General features: G+C 58.4%; 3 protein-coding genes across 4 annotated transcripts; all 3 read right to left on the bottom strand.

The window, feature by feature from the left end:
• Positions 1 to 132: 132 nt before the first annotated feature.
• LOC116456009 lies at positions 133 to 6,662 on the bottom strand. The gene is made up of 5 exons (XM_032134484.1): positions 6,335 to 6,662; positions 5,686 to 5,789; positions 1,846 to 4,737; positions 1,303 to 1,511; positions 133 to 845 (listed from the first exon to the last, which is right to left on the bottom strand). Exons 1-5 carry the CDS (start codon positions 6,510 to 6,512, stop codon positions 776 to 778), a joined length of 3,453 nt encoding a protein of 1,150 aa, XP_031990375.1. The 5' UTR covers positions 6,513 to 6,662; the 3' UTR covers positions 133 to 775.
• A 192-nt stretch (positions 6,663 to 6,854) lies between these two features.
• Positions 6,855 to 9,962, bottom strand: IFI35 (interferon induced protein 35). The gene is made up of 9 exons (XM_032134521.1): positions 9,799 to 9,962; positions 9,654 to 9,722; positions 9,232 to 9,387; positions 8,812 to 8,919; positions 8,367 to 8,511; positions 8,014 to 8,147; positions 7,652 to 7,841; positions 7,269 to 7,375; positions 6,855 to 7,147 (listed from the first exon to the last, which is right to left on the bottom strand). Exons 1-9 carry the CDS (start codon positions 9,811 to 9,813, stop codon positions 6,956 to 6,958), a joined length of 1,116 nt encoding a protein of 371 aa, XP_031990412.1. The 5' UTR covers positions 9,814 to 9,962; the 3' UTR covers positions 6,855 to 6,955.
• A 595-nt stretch (positions 9,963 to 10,557) lies between these two features.
• RPL27 (ribosomal protein L27) lies at positions 10,558 to 12,682 on the bottom strand. Of its 2 annotated transcripts, XM_032134549.1 has the most exons (5): positions 12,574 to 12,682; positions 12,388 to 12,470; positions 12,075 to 12,244; positions 11,392 to 11,502; positions 10,558 to 10,648 (listed from the first exon to the last, which is right to left on the bottom strand). In XM_032134549.1, the coding sequence occupies exons 2-5, from the start codon at positions 12,466 to 12,468 to the stop codon at positions 10,600 to 10,602; spliced, it is 411 nt and encodes a 136-aa protein (XP_031990440.1). In that variant the 5' UTR covers positions 12,469 to 12,470; positions 12,574 to 12,682; the 3' UTR covers positions 10,558 to 10,599. The 2 variants fall into 2 exon arrangements, with proteins under 2 accessions (XP_031990440.1, XP_031990441.1); XM_032134550.1 differs by lacking the exon at positions 12,574 to 12,682 and having other exon boundaries at positions 12,388 to 12,471.
• Between the last annotated feature and the right edge of the window lie 274 nt (positions 12,683 to 12,956).

The following is a 12,956-nucleotide window of genomic DNA, read 5'->3' as shown; positions in this document are numbered from 1 at the left end:
GAGTGTTGTTCCTGACATTCTTCCATGGTGATTTTTGTTTGCAAAGTCCTTAGCTGGGCTCTGTGCCTCAGTAGCCAGGTGGGACTGAAGTGGGTGCCTGGGCTGAAGTTAAGACAAGGCATGAACAGCCAGTACCAAACATGAGAATAAATCCCATTTATTTGTCAGCATAGAGACTGTCCCTGGGAGGCAGCTGCTGTGGGTGCTGAAAGCTGTTAATGTTCTCCTCAAGAGAGCACCAGGTCACCTGCTGGCTTCAGAGCAGGTGCTGGGGAGGGGCTGGAGCATGGGGCTGTCTGCAGAGGCCTGAACTGTCAGTGTGAAGAGCTGACACTAGCGACAGTTCATCTCCAGCCTGGGCTCTGGCAGCAGCTGAGCTGGAACCTACCTGTAGTGGCAGGAGGCGGAAGAGACTTCCAGAAGCTGGGGCTGGACTAGATGCAGACTCCTGCCCGGGTTTGGGTCATGCTACTGAAAGCCACACGGGGCTCAGCCTGCAGTCAGCTGAATGAAATAAGTTCTGCAGTTGGCTGCCAGGACACACATCCAAGAGGAGCTGGAGTTTCTGGGAAGCACTGATCCATGCTGAGGCCTTCATGGGGCAGGGACGGAGGTGCTGCTGTTTGCTAACGCGCAGATTTCTGGCTACATCTGGGGAACGCAGGAGCTCCTTTGACAAACACGTGCTTCTTCCTGAGCTGTCTCTTGTTAAGCTGCAGTTTTCTCAGCAGGAAAGGAAGGCAAAGGGAAGCCACAGGCCGTGGCTGTGGGAGAATCACGCAAGGCCCAGTTTATTCAGAACTGCGCCAACCTCCCGGAGATACTGGGCATCCGGGTAGCCATTCCTGTGGGGCAGAGAGGGAAGCACTGTAAACCCTGCTGATGCGCCAAAAACACAGTGGGAAGCAGCCCTTTATTTTTGCCCCAACCTTTCAGCAGGGGCTGAGAGTGGAAGTCCTGCTCCTGGGGATGTCCTGCTGCCTGCAGGCCCATGTCATGGGAAAGGCTGGAAGTGAACACGGCCCAGAATTCTTGTCCATAGGGAACTTATGGGTTTCCACACCATTTATGGCTGTGGGATGGGCAAAGGCTTTTGCTCCAGCTGGAGGGTGCCAGGGCTGGTCTGCCACGCCATAGCTGCCCTGCAAACTGAAGCAAAGGGAGGCAGCAACTCTGCCACTGTGGGAGGGTAGAAGAGCCGTCCCTGACAGGATTTGTTGAGCTGGACCCCATGGTTCTCCTCCTCCAGTTGCTAAAAAACCCACAACCATACCCAGAAGCTTAGGATGAGCTGGGCCATACCTGGCTTTGCCTCCATCCCAGGAGGTTTTGTGGGGGATAAAGCCCCATGTTACTTTTTCTTCTCCACTGCAGGACTTGATCTGGAATGTCAGCCCGCGTTCAAATGCTTTCTTCAGCAGCTTTGCTGTCTTCAGCCCTTCCTTGTTGTCAGGCAGGAAGGCACAAAAATTCCCCCCTTTGTAAGGCTGTCCTGGGCGAGGGTCCCCAACCTTAGAACAGGAATAAGACATTTTAAACAATGGCTGGAGTGCTGTGCCTCCGAGGGGATTTCTAAGGTTTTGTCTAGCTTGAAACCTACACTGATGACTATGGGCCCCATGGGCTGATAGTCAATGTCAACTAAAAACAGAGATCACACGTTCTTGAGAAGCAGCAAACTGCTCCAAAACCTGGTGTGGGGCTTTTTGCCTTTCATAGGTCAGTACCTCTGCTGCTTTGCATGTGGGGCAGGGAGCTGTGGCTGTTCTTTCCCCCCAGCCACCCTGACAGACCCCCACCGTGTGGGCTGCAGTGGGATGGGGAATCCCTGCGCTGGGTACCTACCCCCTGCACGCCATCAGGGATGCTGTAAGCAAGCTGAAGTGTTGGGTCTCGATAGTATCCAGGCAGGCTCTGAGACAGGGAGGAGATCTTCAATGTCCCCAAGATCTTGCAGCTTGGGGCAGTGGAGGACGATCTGCAGCAAGCTGGCTGCGTACTGTCTGCTGCAAAACATGTCCTGCACAAGGCGTGACCGCAGGCGCCCTGGCAGGTCACACCTGAGCCCTGGCAAGCATCACACTGGCCCAGAGGGATTGTGCTGCTTTCCTGTCCAAGGCTGGGGTCTCTTCTCTGCTGTGATGGGAGGTCAGGCTCCTCCTGCTCATTGCTCCTGCCCTTTGGGAGCGGGGCCGTTCCCTGATCCCTGGCCTCTGCTGCAGGTTCCTCTTGGGCCACAGCTGGTGGTGGCTCAGCAGCCGTGGCCCTGGATAGCCAGGTGGGCAGAGACTGAGGAGCTCCGTCAGCTGCAGGGACTGGACAGTGCTGCTGTCCCATTGCTTCATTGTGGCCTCCTCTGCTCTTGTCTCTTGCAAACTGGAATCTGTCTGGCAAGACTTGTTTTAGCCGGGTGGCGTCAGGCTCCCCCAGAGACAGTTTTGTCTTCCGCTGTTCCTGGGACTCCCTCAGGCCAGGAGGACTTGGCTTATCCCCTGCACCAACGCTCAGAAGGCTGCTTCCTCCTCTCCCAGCCCCAGAATCAATACGGACCCTGGCTTCCTCCTTCCCCCAAGCCTGCTGGAACCTCCAAGGACTGGAGGACCTCTTTTCCTCAGCCTCTGGCACCCAGGAAGCCCTGAGCATATCTGTAGAGTCTACTTTATTGCTGATGTTCAGGTGCTGTAGGGAATTTGGGCTGCCAGGAAGGGCTGCATCCAGCATTGGGTCCTGGCTTCTGCCTGGCTGGATGACACTTGATTTCCCTGTACTTTCTAGTCCAGGAGACATAGATGAAGACTTCACAGCACAGAGCCTCCGGGAAGAAAACATGTGGAATGCCTCAGCCACTCCTGGCACCATCTCCTTGGGGCAGACAAGATATAGCTTGTACTTGTCTTTGCTGAGTCCAACCTGGAAGGATTTTCCTCGCAAGAGGCTGCACAGTTCACTCAGGGCACTGTCATCTGGACCATCTACAGCGAGCTCTGAGTAGCTCAGACTCTGGCACACCAAGTCAGGGCACTTCTGCACAAGATCTTCCACCTTCCATTTAGCCTGGAGCAGCCTTCTCCTGTCTGCTGCCTGCAGCGTCAGCACTGTGCAGTCCCCAGCGTGGCGCTCTGAGATGTGCACCCCTCCAGCCCTGCACAGCTCATCAATAGTGGCATGGCAGACATCTTTCAGGTAAAACCACTGTAGAGAGTCCAGGCTCATTTCCTCACTCACCCTGCTGCTGCTGTCTCCGGAGTCGTTGCTTTCCTTTGACCTTGGCAGGGAGAAGCTGTTGGACCGTCGCAGCAGAGGCCTGGATGCAGAGGATTTGGAGTCTAAAGCAGAAGAGGTCCATGTCACATCACAGGTGCTGGAGATGCCAGCCAGGGAGTGGTGCTTAACGGGACCTGAGCCTTTAGACTCCTCAGGCTGCTGAAAAGTCCTGTTTTCTTTGCCCACAAAGGGCAACAGCACCTTTTGTCCTGTAAGTCTGGCACCTTCTTCCATATGGTGCCTTTCTGTGGGGTCATTCTGCTGAGGCTCTGCTGCTGACCCCAGAACCTTATCTGTCACAGGGGTGGGAGGCCGATACTGCTGGGTCAGTGCTCTTGGGTCACTCAGACCAGAGGCATCTATCTCTGATGAATGTTTCCCAGACAGCTGCACGTGTCCCACTGGTGGAGAGTCCTGATCCAGCGAGAGGTTCTGGCCAGCCTGAGACCTGTCAGCTTTCAGGGCACTGAAGTTGGCAGCTAGCTTGAACTCACCTTTCAGCTCTGGCCTGCCTGGGCTAAGTCTTGTGGCTGAAGTATCCACAGGCACTTTGGCCAGGTGTAGTGCAGCCTCTGTGGTGCCAGAGGTTGCAAGGTGTGAGGGTTGGGAGCTGCTCAGCGTGTCAACCATGTGCGCAGCACCTCTCCTGGTGACACAATCCTGAAGGTGCTGCTTGGCCTGGGACACATCAACAAGGTTTCCAACAAGATAAAGCTGCTTCACATCCTCATGGCAGAGCAAGTGGGGATACAGCTGCTGCAGTTCTTGTGTCAGAGTGCTGAGTGCCTGGCTGTCCATTCCCAGCCCTTCCTTAGCAATCCTCTCCTTGCGCAGGCTCACCTCCAGCTGCTGGTAGAGCTGCTGCAGGGCCAGGTGGGCCTGTTGCAAGGCCTCCACGTTCCCAGACAGACCTCCAGATGGCTGAAGATACAATACAGCAATGCCATCGCCACTAACATCCACCACATCCACGTGATATTGGTGCAGCACACCTTGGTACTCAGCAGCACAGAACCTCTGCATGTACAAGTAAATGTCCAAGTCCATTGCTAGGGAAAAGTCCTCCAGCTTCCTCAAAAATTCCCCAGCTTCCTCACCCACTGGGCTCTGAGTTGATGGGACTTCAGCTGCCATTTCACGCACCTGGTCCCAGTTTGGCAGCTTTGCTGTCTCTTGTGCTGACCCAGGGGAGTCAGGCACTTGCTGGTGGTCATGCATTCCCATCTCTTTGGCCCCACGGCTGGAAGCTGGCAGGAGGATCTCGCCAATGGCTTGGTTCCTGAGGTTCAGGCTGCCTAGCAGGTCTCTGCTGAAGGTCTGCAGCTCAGTGAACGGTCCCTGGACTATGCAGTGCATATTCTTTGAGTCAAAGTTGAACTGTACATTGCTGTAGCCTTTCTGCAAGTCCCTCAGGAGGATTTTGCCAGTGGGAAGCTTGCCATAGTCAATTGTCATGCACACACATAGGAAGATCTGCAAGTAGATAGCAAAGGAGTGAGAGAGCAAGGACCAAAACCAACCCCTTCTGAAGGTACAGGAGAAGGCAATTGCACCTGGCCCCTGCATTACTATGACAGAAGAGATGACACAGTCTTCCACCTCTCTCCCTCAGCATCCTACTTTTGAGGGAGATGGACCGTGACACAGACAGGACCAAAAGACCCAGGCTAAGTAAGTCCTTGACCTCGTGCACTTGTCAAAAGCTGTCTGCAGACAAGGAGCCAGAGGGGGAAATTGCACATTTCTACACACACGGAGTTCTTCAAAAAGCCCAAACCCAATAAATCCACTACTGTTTCTGCATCTGAAATGCAGTTGCCCTCTTGCCTTTGCAGAGCTTCAGCTCCAGATCTTCAAGCACTTTTGGCACCATAGACTTGCAAAAAGCTTTGGGTATGCAAAAAACAAGGGTATGGGAATTAGCCTGGCCTTGCCTCTCGTTTTTATGTTCGAGCCCCAAAAAGCTCGGACATAAAAACAAGACATGGCTACTGCCACAGTCCCTTGAGACTGGAGGAAAAGGCAAGAACTCCCCAGTGCTCCGTAGACACCAGCATGTCTGTATCCTAAGCTTTCCTGAGAAGGAGAGAGGAACAATACACTGTACATCCAGCTGATGACATGGCAGAGGCATTAACACAATTCCCCATGTGGCACCAGATGGACTGGAGAAAAGTGCCTGTTCTCTCCAGCCTGACTATCCTTCATTTGACAGGCACAAACGCCAGATGACAGAGCCCACAAGGCTGCCAGGCTGTCCCTGTGCTATTAGCACAGAAAAAACGTCTTCATTTGAATATGAATGAAAATGGATTTAAGTGTAATTAAGATTAAAGGAGAGAGTGAGGTCTTCCCTTCCCAAGCTGTCTGCCAGGCACAGAGTGAGTGGGAGCAGCTGGGGCTGCCATGGCCCCTCAGTACCTCATCGGGGCTCAGCTCTGCAGCGTGCGGGGTCACCTCCAGTGGGTACAGTGTCCTTCCGACTGCCAGCACGTGGTTTTTCACCTTCAGGATCCTCTGGGCCACTGGTGGGAAAAGCCACCCGGACCTTCGTCAGCCCAGCCAAGGGGCAGCAGTGGCGGTGGGGCCGGGGACAGTGGGATGGGGACAGCAGGACAGGGGATGGTGGGAGAGGGGATGCGAGGGTTGGGGATGGTGGGACAGCGGGTGGCAGGACAGGTAATAGTGGGGCTGGGGATGGTGGGACAGGGGACAGCCTGACAGGAAAGGGCGGGGTTGGGGATGGTGGGACAGGGGATGGCGGGACAGAGAAGAGTGGGGCTGGGGATGGCGGGACACGAAAGAGTGGGGCTGAGGATGGCGGGACACGGAAGAGTGGGGCTGGGGATGGTAGGACAGGGAAGAGTGGGGCTGGGGATGGCGGGACACGAAAGAGTGGGGCTGAGGATGGCGGGACAGGGAAGAGTGGGGCTGGGGATGGTAGGACAGGGAAGAGTGGGGCTGGGGATGGCGGGACACGGAAGAGTGGGGCTGGGGATGGTGGGACAGGGAAGAGTGGGGCTGGGGATGGCGGGACAGGCCGGGCCCCCGAGGGTCCCGCGGGCGTTACCTTCTGGTGCCTCGAAGATGATGAGGGCGCAGGGCGGGGACCCGGGCAGCACCCGGACGTCGGCGATGTCCCCGCCACCGTTGCGGGAGCGCAGGAAGTGAATGGTCAGCTTGTCGGCCACCCTGTCGGGAGGCAGCTCGGCAGGGAAGCCCCGCACCCGCACCGTGCGGCCCGCCATGCCCGCGGCGGCGGCTGCCCGGGCCCCGCCACACCGGCACGGCCTCCCGGGAGCCCCGGCGGCGGCTGCCCCGCCTCGCCACACCGGGCCCTCGCCCGCCCGGTGCCACCCCGGCTCTGCAGCCCCTGCTCGGCCCCCGGCTCCTCTCCGGCCTCCGCCCCGGCCCCGCCGCCGCGGGGAAATGAAAGCGAAAGCGGAGCCGCCCCGCCCTGGGCCCCGCGGGAAGGCGCGGCCCGGCCCCACAGAGCGCGGCCGGGGAAGGGCCCAGCCTCCCTCAGGCTGCCGCAGGCAGCGCCCGGCCCGACCCGGCCCAGCCCGACCCCAACACGACAGACACGGTGCTCCCAACAGACGCTTTAATTTCCCCCGTGCCCGCCGGCCAACGGAGCTCCTCAGCCTCGGGCTGACGGGGCCGGCCAGGACTAGCCTGGAGCTGGCCAGGACTAGCCCCTGTCCTCCACGAACACGGCCACCCCTGTCCGCCCTGCTGGGACATAGGCAAGGGCATCCACCTCTCCGCCGCCGCGGCTGGCCTTCTGGAAGTGGATCTCCAGGGCGTCTCTCATGGACTCCTCACTCAGCACGTCGGGGATGCCCAAAAGCAGGACAGTCCTGGGGCAGCGGGAGGGCTGGAGCTGGGCAGAGCAGGGGGTGAGCTGCAGAGCAGTGCAGGGAGAGGGGCTTCAGGAGCCCCCCCACCTGTGCTGCCTCAGCCCAGGCTGGCAGGTGCTGCTTGCACAGGGGTCATGCCCTTACCTGCAGGTTAGCGATGTCTCCACTCATGCATGGTGATATTTTGACTTTGTATTTCCCTTTCCCAATAAGCACTTGGATATTTCCTTTTTCAATTAGCGGCTCTGCCACTGCATATGGAGAGGAAAGCCCTGAGCTGTCCAGGTCCCAGGTAAGCTCCAGGCAATGTTATGTCCCTGGCATAGGCACCAAGACTGATGCTGCCCAGCTCATTGCTCAGCTCACTGGCACCAGCACAGTCTTGGGGGAGGCAGGACAGCCTGGGGCTCACTCTACCTTCCCTGTTCCCCACACACAGCTTCATCTGCTCTCAGGAGTTTCCCCCCCAGAGCAAGCTGGGCTGCTCCATCCTTGCCAGCCACCCAAGCTCAGCACACCCCACGCACCTCCATCCTGTGTGAAGGTCAGCACCACCTGGCCAGAGTCATCCAGGAACTCCCTGCTCTCCACCTCGCTGCCCCCATTCTTTGCCTTGCTGAAGAAGAGCTCCAGCTTGTCCAGCAGTGCCTCCTTGCAGATGCCCAGGCTGGGCAAGTCAGACACAAGGATGCTCCTGCTGCTCTGAGTCAGCCTGACCTGTGGGTGGCACCGGCCAGTCAGTGCCAGGGCAGGACTGACCCCAGAGCTCCGGGGAGCAGTGCTGAGTGGGGTTGGTAGCAGTGCCCTGGCCGAGGCAGGCTCAGACAGGGGATGCAGCATGCCCAGGGCAGCTCCATGGCATGGGGAGCAGGCGAGCTGCGGGCCCTACCTCCAGGGCAGACGGCAGCAGGATCTCCACGGGCACTGCCTGCACTCGCACTCTGCACTGGTCCAGCTCCTCCAGTTCCTCCCCACAGCTCAGCTCCACCATGTGCTCCCTCATCTCTATGATCCTCTGGGCCACTGCGAGCAGGGAGAGCCCCCAACACAGGGGAGTCACTGCCCGCTCCCAGCGCTCTACAGGACAGGACACGGCACAGCAAACGCTTCGGGGAGGGGGCACAGCCCCACACAAGGCAGGGAGAGGGACAGTGCCAAACTCTGGCACAGGGAGGGGACACAGGGCAGGCCCCAAAATGGTCGAGCAGGACCTGGCCGGAGCAGTGCTCTTCTCACACTTACCCTTTGCCTCCTCAAAGGTGATGAGAGCTGAGCCCCCTGGCATAGGGTAGTGGATCAGTGGGGTGAGCATCAGCTTATTCATGTCCTCCTTGTTTACTGTGAGTCCCTTAAAGATCATTTTCTTTTCCGGCAAGGCAGACAGCATCTAGGTTTAAATACAGACAGCACCTGGAGGAAACTGGATCCTGCACAGGGCATGTCCCTGCCAATCCACACACTAGAAATAAACTCATGGCTGGAGAACATCAACAGAGTCTCTCCTAGGGTCTGGCAGTGCCTGGAATCCCAAAGCCATGACCGGAGCTCCTGGCCCTGGCAGAGGAGCTGCCTGCAAACAGGAGCTGTTCCAGTCATCACACAGTGCCCAGCTGCATTCACCTGCAGCCTCTCCAGCCAGGCTTATGCCCTTGCTAGCAGACCCAAGTGCCCACACACACTCTGTTACCATCACAGGATCATTCCAGAGGACTCTCTTCTTCAGTTCTTCCAGTTTATTTTTCAGGACCTGCTTTTCCTGCTTCAGTCTGTTGTTCTCCTCCTTTGCCGCAAAAATCTGGAAGGAAGGAAGGAAGGAAAGAGTGGGCAGTAGGGAACACCAGGACACAAGGGGCTGCAGTACACAACTGTTCTGAGCACAGCACTGTTCTTGGGCACACAGCTCCAACCCATTCTCCTGCTCTTGACTGCCTGCAGCCCTGCCCTGGCTCCTCTCCTTTGAGGACAGCCCTCCCTTCGCTTCGGCACAGACCTTATGTTTCCCATGAAAACTCCACTGGATCCCAAGCAAGTGATCTCAGAGCAGTGATACAGCCCCTGCACCCCCTGCCACCCTTCCAAGCCTAAGACACATCCACTGAACACCGACCTGGTGGGCTCTCTCTTGATCTCCGTTTAAAGACAGCTGTTGCTCAAGAATTTTATGAAGAAGTTCTCCTTCTTCCTTCAGCTCTCGTGTCCCTCGCTCTGCAGCTTCGTTGGCCATTTGTAAGTTTGCATGGTCTTGCCCCAGAATACTGAGCTCCTGTGAGAAGCACCATCAGACAGCAAGACCCTGATGACATTGTATGACCCCACCAGCCACCCAGCCCTGGCACAGGCTGTGCCTTTGGGAATGAGCCTGGACCCCAGAACAGGCTCTTTTCTCCGTGGAATTACTCTTCTCTGCCTCCTCTGACTCGTAGTCCAAGAAAACACACTCGAGCTCCTGCCCAGGGCCGGCCGGGCGGATCCCGGGCAGTCGGGATCCGGCCGACCAAGCCTCTCTCTCTCGGACGCAGCTGGACCCACCTTACACCGCTCCATCTCCCACCGGAGCTGCTCGGGGCTCTCCTCGGGGAGCAGCCGGACGAAGGAGTCCTAAAGACAGGAGGGGTCTCAGCCGCGCTGCGCCACTCCCCAGCCCGCAGGCTCCCGCGGCTCAGTCCTTCCTCACCTCCTCTGAATCCATCCCCGCAGCGCTGGCGGCAGCACGGACCGGAGCCCCGGTCCCGCGGGGAGCCCTGCCCTGTCCTGCCCGCCGGGACCGCTCCCCCTGCCCGGTGCTGCTGCCGGGGACGCCGCGCCTGCTCCCGCCTTTCGCTTTCGCTTTCGCCGCCTCGCCCCGCCCTCCCCCGAGCACAGCCCCGGCCGCAGCCCGGGGACCGTGAAAGGCCGGGCCCGCCCAGCCCCGCCCGAACCCATCACCCCCATCCTCCCCCCACCCAACTCGCCCTGCCACGAACGTGGTCAGCTAAGAAATAACCTCTTCCTGCCCCACTCCTGGATTTACAACCCGACCCAGCCCCTGCTCCACAGGTAGCTAGCAGCCAGCACTGCCCCGTTCGGGAACCTAAAACCCAACACCCACAGATCAGTCACCACACAATTCACTGCACACTCAGCAGACACCTGGAATTTGCCTTCCCTCTCTCACTCTTTTTCTCACAGGGATCACTGCAGTTTTGGGAATGAGAGATTTCCACTGTGGCAGGAACATCAACCAGCCCGCAGCTGCAGAAGGGAAGCACAGCCCTGGCCCCACACAGAGCAGTCCCAGAGGTGACACCTGCACTCACAGCTCGGGCTGCACAAGGCTCCACAAACATGCTGACGCTCACCTAGACTGCAATGGCTTTCCCAGCTCTTAGAGACACAGAGCAAGCATGACCACAACACAAAGCCCACTGCTTGTGTGTTAAATAACAAAAAAACATGGTTTTTAATAAACATTTATTGATGCAACTTTGTTACACCCTTAGAATCGCAGCTTCTGGAAGAACCACTTGTTCTTGCCGGTTTTGTACCTGAAAGAGAACACACAGGTTAGAGAAGGATCTGTACTAGCAGGTAACAGCACCAAACCTGTACCTGAGCTGTCCCAGACACACAGAATGCAGAACCCAGCTCACCCAGAGGCAATCCACCTGGTCTCTTTGGCCTGGGCTACAACTAAACCCACTTTAAATATTGAAATTCCAAGGGAAGCAAGTGCTAGGTTCCAGATTTCTCATGAAAGACACCTGCACTGTGGCAGTTTCCACCCCAACAGGCACAAGCACAGGACACAGCCATCCTGCTGGATACCTCCTGTGGAGGGCAGTCACCGGGAGATGCCCTCGGAGAACAGCTCAGGGGCTGCCCAAGGCACTGCGTATCCCACTGAGGCCACACAGCTCCTTCCTCTGAAGGAGCTTCTGAACAGAAAACCCTAAAGAAAGTAACCCAAGCACCCCCACACAAAGTGTCAACACTGCCCTGGCCACCCAGCCCAGTGATAAGAGAGGATGAACTGGCAGCATGCTGTCAGATCATCCTCTGGCACCTGAAAGGCCCTGCACATGCTGGCACGATGCTGCACACACACAGTGCTACACATACGATGCTGCTGCACACGTGCACAGGTGAAAAGAAAACAACAAACATGCGTGCAGGGAAGCTGGGGCAGAAGTGCCAACTTGGGAGACTCACAGGCTGTGGCACAGCCCCACCAAGTCCTCACCCTGGGGATGAGAACCAACACCACTGAAGAGACGAGCTCCCAACTCACCTTTCCTCAAATTTCACCTTGGCTTCACGTCTTGCTTTGCGTTTCAGAGCAGGATCCCTGAACACATCCTTATTGACCACTGTTTTGTCCAGGGGAATATCCACAGAATACCTGGGAAAGAGCAGAATGGTGCAAAAGGGGCATGGTACCCAGCACAGGGCTGAAAATCAAGCTGAGCTCCTGGCAGTCAAACATTCATTCTAGTGTCCAGTCAAGGAGCTACAGCTCGAAGTCTCCTCAGTTCAGGAATCACCAAAGCACTACAGCAGTCTCAGTTCAGCCCACAAAGGAAACAGCCACACACTTTGTGAGGGATATGCAGCTCTGTTCAACGTGGTGCATGGGAGCCGCTCTAGGAGCTCTGAGGCACAGTAAGGAATGGCTCTGCCAGCTCCAGACCCTCACAGCTGTCTCAAATTGCTCATCTGCTGACACCCCCTGAGCAAAGAGATTAGTGCGGCTGAAATAAGAGCCAGCTACCTCATTCCAAAAGTTCATTAATATTTTCACTCAGCCTCAGACCCCCAGCTCCCTGTTTTTGCAGAGCCTGAGCCTCATATTCACCAGCCACAGCATCAACAGCCTTGGTGACTCCCGGTGTTCAGTACAGAACACAAGAAACACGAAAGCAGCCAAGACTCCTCCGGCCCTGCCGCCAGCAGCACTCCTGGGGCTGCACTCACCGGGTGGGCATCAGGTGGTTGTAGTTGTAAACCTTCACGAAGGACTTGATCTTGGACCTTTTTGCGATCTTTTTCTTGCCCATGGCAGCAGTCACCTTACGCGGGTAGCGGTCGATGCCGGCCACCAAGGCGTGGCTGTACGGCCGGTCCGAGGTGCCATCGTCGATGTTCTGAAATAAACAGGCCGCGGCGGCGATGGCACCGAGGAGCCGCGGCCGCGCGGGCCCCGCAGGAACCGCTCCCGCGCTGCCCCCCGGGCTCCCGCTCGCCCCGGCAGCACGGCGCGGCCCCGCCGGCTCAGCGCCACGCTCACCTTCACGATGACGGCCTTGCGCCCCGAGTAGCGCCCGGCCAGCACCAGCACCACCTTCCCCGGTTTCATGAACTTCCCCATCTCTGCGGAGGCAGCAGCCGGCGGTCAGAGCGGGCCCGAGCCGCGCCCCGGCCGCCACCTCCGCGGATGGCGGCGGATCCCGATCCCGCGCCCGCCCGCACTCACCGAGGCTCCGCTGCGATGGCGCCCAGGCCGGAAGAGAAATGGAACGCCGCGCCCCGGCCTTCCGCTGAGCGGCGCTGCGTCACTTCCGCCGCGTCACCGGGAGCCGCGGCCGGCACCGTGCGGCGCTGCCGGGTGTCCGCCCCCCTCCGCCCTCCCCGGGCACGATGGTGCCGGGTGTCCGCCTCACTCCGCCCTCCCCGGGCACGGCGCTGCCGGGTGTCCGCCCCACTCCGCCCTCCCCGGGTACGGCGCTGCCGGGTGTCCGCCCCCCTCCGCCCTCCCCGGGCACGGCGCTGCCGGGTGTCCGCCCTCCCCGGGCACGATGGTGCCGGGTGTCCGCCCCTCTCGGGCACGGTGGTGCCGGGTGTTCGCCCTCCCCCGCC

This window comes from Corvus moneduloides, chromosome 26, assembly GCF_009650955.1.
Source record: "Corvus moneduloides isolate bCorMon1 chromosome 26, bCorMon1.pri, whole genome shotgun sequence".
In the NCBI taxonomy this organism is placed as follows: Eukaryota; Metazoa; Chordata; class Aves; order Passeriformes; family Corvidae; genus Corvus; species Corvus moneduloides.
This window is presented reverse-complemented; position numbering and strand designations above follow the sequence as displayed.